At 36.2% G+C, this 3527-nt stretch overlaps 1 protein-coding gene across 1 annotated transcript; it reads right to left on the bottom strand.

Annotated features, from left to right (window-relative positions):
- Nucleotides 1-2328: 2328 nt before the first annotated feature.
- LOC149379158 (uncharacterized) lies at nucleotides 2329-3302 on the bottom strand. The gene is made up of 3 exons (XM_089603964.1): nucleotides 2969-3302; nucleotides 2532-2830; nucleotides 2329-2454 (listed from the first exon to the last, which is right to left on the bottom strand). Exons 1-3 carry the CDS (start codon nucleotides 3300-3302, stop codon nucleotides 2329-2331), a joined length of 759 nt encoding a protein of 252 aa, XP_089460090.1.
- Between the last annotated feature and the right edge of the window lie 225 nt (nucleotides 3303-3527).

The raw sequence follows: 3527 nt of genomic DNA, 5'->3' as shown, positions 1-3527 counted from the left end.
ACCCATACAGGAACTAGAGTACAGACTCCAAGTCCGGCCCGGTTTGGGCCATTGTAAAAGTCCAACCCAAACTCAGGCAATGCCCTAATTAGATGTGGTTCGAGCCCAACCTTTTTAAATTAATAAGTATATTTTTGTTCAAAATTTATGTTTTTATATATAAAAAAAAGTGTTTTGACACTTAAAATATAATCTTATAATTAATGACATCATTTTCTTACTTATAACTTGTTATTTTGATTAAGTGTATATTAAATTTAAAATGTGTATGTATTATTATTTTTAAGTGATTATGGTTTGAGAATATTTTGACCCTTTAATAAGACTGTACCCCGGGCCTAGCTCTCAACCCCAAGGATCGAGGGCGTGATCCTGGGTTAGGGCTAAGATCATATTCCTTAGGTCCAATCTCCAATAAAAGAATTTGTGATGGACCCGAGTCTGGGTCTCTCTCGCTTGATAAAAAAAAAAAGTCAGCCCAACTTTTTTACACCTTCAAACTAAACAAAAAAAAAAATATATATTTTGACTTTAAATACATTTAAAAATGTACCGACAGTGGGGAAATGTGTCCCTAATTATGAGGTAAAATTATATTATATAGACTTGTTAGTGGGTCTGATACCACTCATAGAAGAATACTTTAATTGTATAAAAAATAGACGTTTGACCCTAAGACCGTCTCCAATCCTAGGGGTGCTATTTTGACACATCATTTAATAAAATACATTTTGATTAAACATCTCTCCACATCACCATGAGCAACTTTTGAAGAAAAACAACTCCAGTTGTGGGCATCTTTAAAACTTACTTAACACCATCTTAATATTTAATCATTTTATTTCAGTATAACAATCCATTATTTAATTGTTTAAAAAAAAAAAAAGAGCTTGGCATCAGTGCCAGTAAAACTTACTTAACATGGGCTCATCTTAATATTTTATCATTTTATTTAGAGTTAATGGCGGCATAAATACTCATTGTTTTAAAGTAGTGTCACTTTAATGCTTTATCTTTTTTTTTTCACGGGGAAAATACTCAATGTTTGTTTTGAGTATCTCCGTTACTAGCCCGGGGTTTATATTAACAGATATCCTATGTGGCATTGTCGAAATGAGAAACACAAATGTTTTTAACTAAAAAAAATGAATTAATTTATATATAAAATAATTAAAAGAAAACAAACTAAATAAGGTAACTTTAAAAAGCCTCAATTTCATTAGGGTAGTATCTCATTTTTTTTCATGCGTGGTTCTTTCTTCTTTTCTTCTTTCGTGATTGCTTCTCCGAAGTCGGAAATGGCTGATGAACGGTGGTCGTCCTCATCGTCTGGGAAGAATCGCAACGCAAGTAAGAGGATTTCGTCATGGAATTGTTTTTGTGGCATTCCAGTGATGGAGAAAACGGCGTGGACGATTTCGAATCCCAGAAGGAGGTTCAGGAGTTGCTACAAGCGAAAACTGAGTTTTTTTCTTTTGAGTTTTTGCAGAATTAAATGGAGGTTCGGTGTGGAATGAGGTTATGTTAGTTTAAAAAAAAAATCAATTTTTTTTCTACAGATCGACGGTGGTTGTTCGTATTTTAGTTGGGTGGATCCGGAAATTTGCGACAGATCAAAGCAAGTCATTCCCGGACTTTTGCGAAGATTGAACACTTTGGAACTCAAGAATGAAAAACTCAGGTGCGGTGTTGAAGACCGACGATGTTCGAACTGTCAAAGGATAAATTAGAGATCATTTATGGCTTCTTTTATGCTTGGATTGTTGACTATTTTGTTTGTAATTTATGTGATCGTCTAATAAAGGATGAATGATTTGAAGCTGTTGTATTTTTTGTTGTGTAAGTGGAGTCTGTAGTGCTGGTGTTATACTAAGGTTTATGATGATAATGAATTGGTGTAGTGCTGGTGTTGTACTAAGCTTTATAAGCTTTATGATGATAATGAATTGGAGATTTTGTACTGAATTGTGGCATACATCTTTTGATTTTGGAGTTCAAAACAAACTAGCTGAGCATGTCAAAACAGCTATAAACAAACCTCTAGCTTCAAAACAGACCTCCAAATTAGAATATGCTCATAAATGGCTAGCTTATAAAATAGCTTTCCATATCAGTAACAGAGTTTCATAGTAACAGGACCTACATATAACAAAAAAAAGCATGTTTCTAGTCATGTGTATGCTCCATTACATTAGCTTTTCAATAATTAAGTAGTAAAAAAAAGTGCATGTTTCTTGTCATGTGTATGCTCTATTACATTAGCTTTTCAATAATTAAGTAGTAAAAAAATAGCAGTTTTAGCAGCTCTAAAACATAAAATGTTGCTGCTCATGGTGCTGCGTTTGATGACGAAGCCTCTCTGGCTTTATGTTTCAACCTTCTCTCCTTTCTCTTTACTGTTTCAGGATTAGGGTCACTTTTAGGTGGTCTGCCCCTATTTGTTGTTGGTTTAATCTGCATAGTCACGAGCTAAGGTTAAGATAAAGCAAATAAAACATAGTGACAAATCAATTTTAGGTTAAATTACATGCCTGTTTTACAATTGGATCATGGCATGTCTTCTTTGAGTGTCCTGGCTTCTTGCAGTTGCTACAACGATTTTGTTGGCCTTTCCTTGACAGTTTTGTGGCATGTTCAGGAGCAGGCTCATCGTTGCTTCTGTTTCTCTTTTTTTTAGGCCTTCCCGGGAGAGTTTGATTGGGTGGTGGGAGGATTGGGTGCAGTCCTGCTTCAGACCACTTATCCAGACTAGTCATGGGCTCAATTATCCCACTATATGCTGCCATATACGCATCTCTCTTATACCAATCATCGATGAAGCACATAACATCTAATCCCGAGGACCAAATACAAGTCAAGGCATGTCCACATGGTATGCCACTTAACTGAAAACCTCTACACGTACATGTCCTAGCTCGTAAGTCCACAACAAATGATTTAGTTCCACGAACAATCACTTGGAACTTACCATTACCAGCTTGTGTTGACTGACAATACCTGGCTTCCCCCTTGTTCTTCTCAATGACATCCATGATACGTTTTCCAACTTCGTGCTTCCATTTTTGAACCTCTAATTTTTTTTTGGCAAAACGACACATGAGCCAAAATCTTATCTTCTCGAGTAAGGTTACAATCGGCTTGTCTCTGGCAGACATTATTGCAGCATTGAAACTTTCACATAAGTTGTTCAGTAGCATATCACATTTCACAGTGTCTCTGAAATGTGATTTGCTCCATTCTTTGGGATCCTTCTTCAAGAGCCACTCGTACGCCTTCTCATCTTCTTCCTTGAGCACACCCATTTTTCTACTAAACTCTAAACGGGTCATTGCTTGAGAACAACCCCACAACAAAAAGCAAACCACTATGCTTCTGCTTGAAGTTAGCGTGAAGGTGCCTCACGCAAAATCTGAACTCAGCTCTCGGATAGACCTCTGCCAATGCCTTTTCCAAGCCTTTTTGTCTGTCACTCATGAACGTGAATCTGCTTGGATTCTGTATGTTTTATCGTTGTTATGTTCTGTCTA

Source organism: Urtica dioica, chromosome 12 (genome assembly GCF_054948205.1).
Source record: "Urtica dioica subsp. dioica isolate 48M chromosome 12, U.dioica_male_clone48M_v1_H2, whole genome shotgun sequence".
Lineage (NCBI taxonomy): Eukaryota > Viridiplantae > Streptophyta > Magnoliopsida > Rosales > Urticaceae > Urtica > Urtica dioica.
The sequence above is the reverse complement of the archived record's forward strand: the minus strand, read 5'-3'. Positions and strand labels throughout refer to the sequence as shown.

What these genes read in the sequence shown, in the direction of transcription:
- LOC149379158 (XM_089603964.1), bottom strand. Translation starts at nt 3,302, where the DNA reads ATGGGTGTGCTCAAGGAAGAAGATGAGAAGGCGTACGAGTGGCTCTTG. An exon ending in GTCAACACAAGCTGGTAATG is followed by an intron (nt 2,831 to 2,968) that starts GTAAGTTCCAAG and finishes CCTCGGGATTAG; the next exon opens with ATGTTATGTGCTTCATCGAT. An exon ending in ATGATCCAATTGTAAAACAG is followed by an intron (nt 2,455 to 2,531) that starts GCATGTAATTTA and finishes GTGACTATGCAG; the next exon opens with ATTAAACCAACAACAAATAG.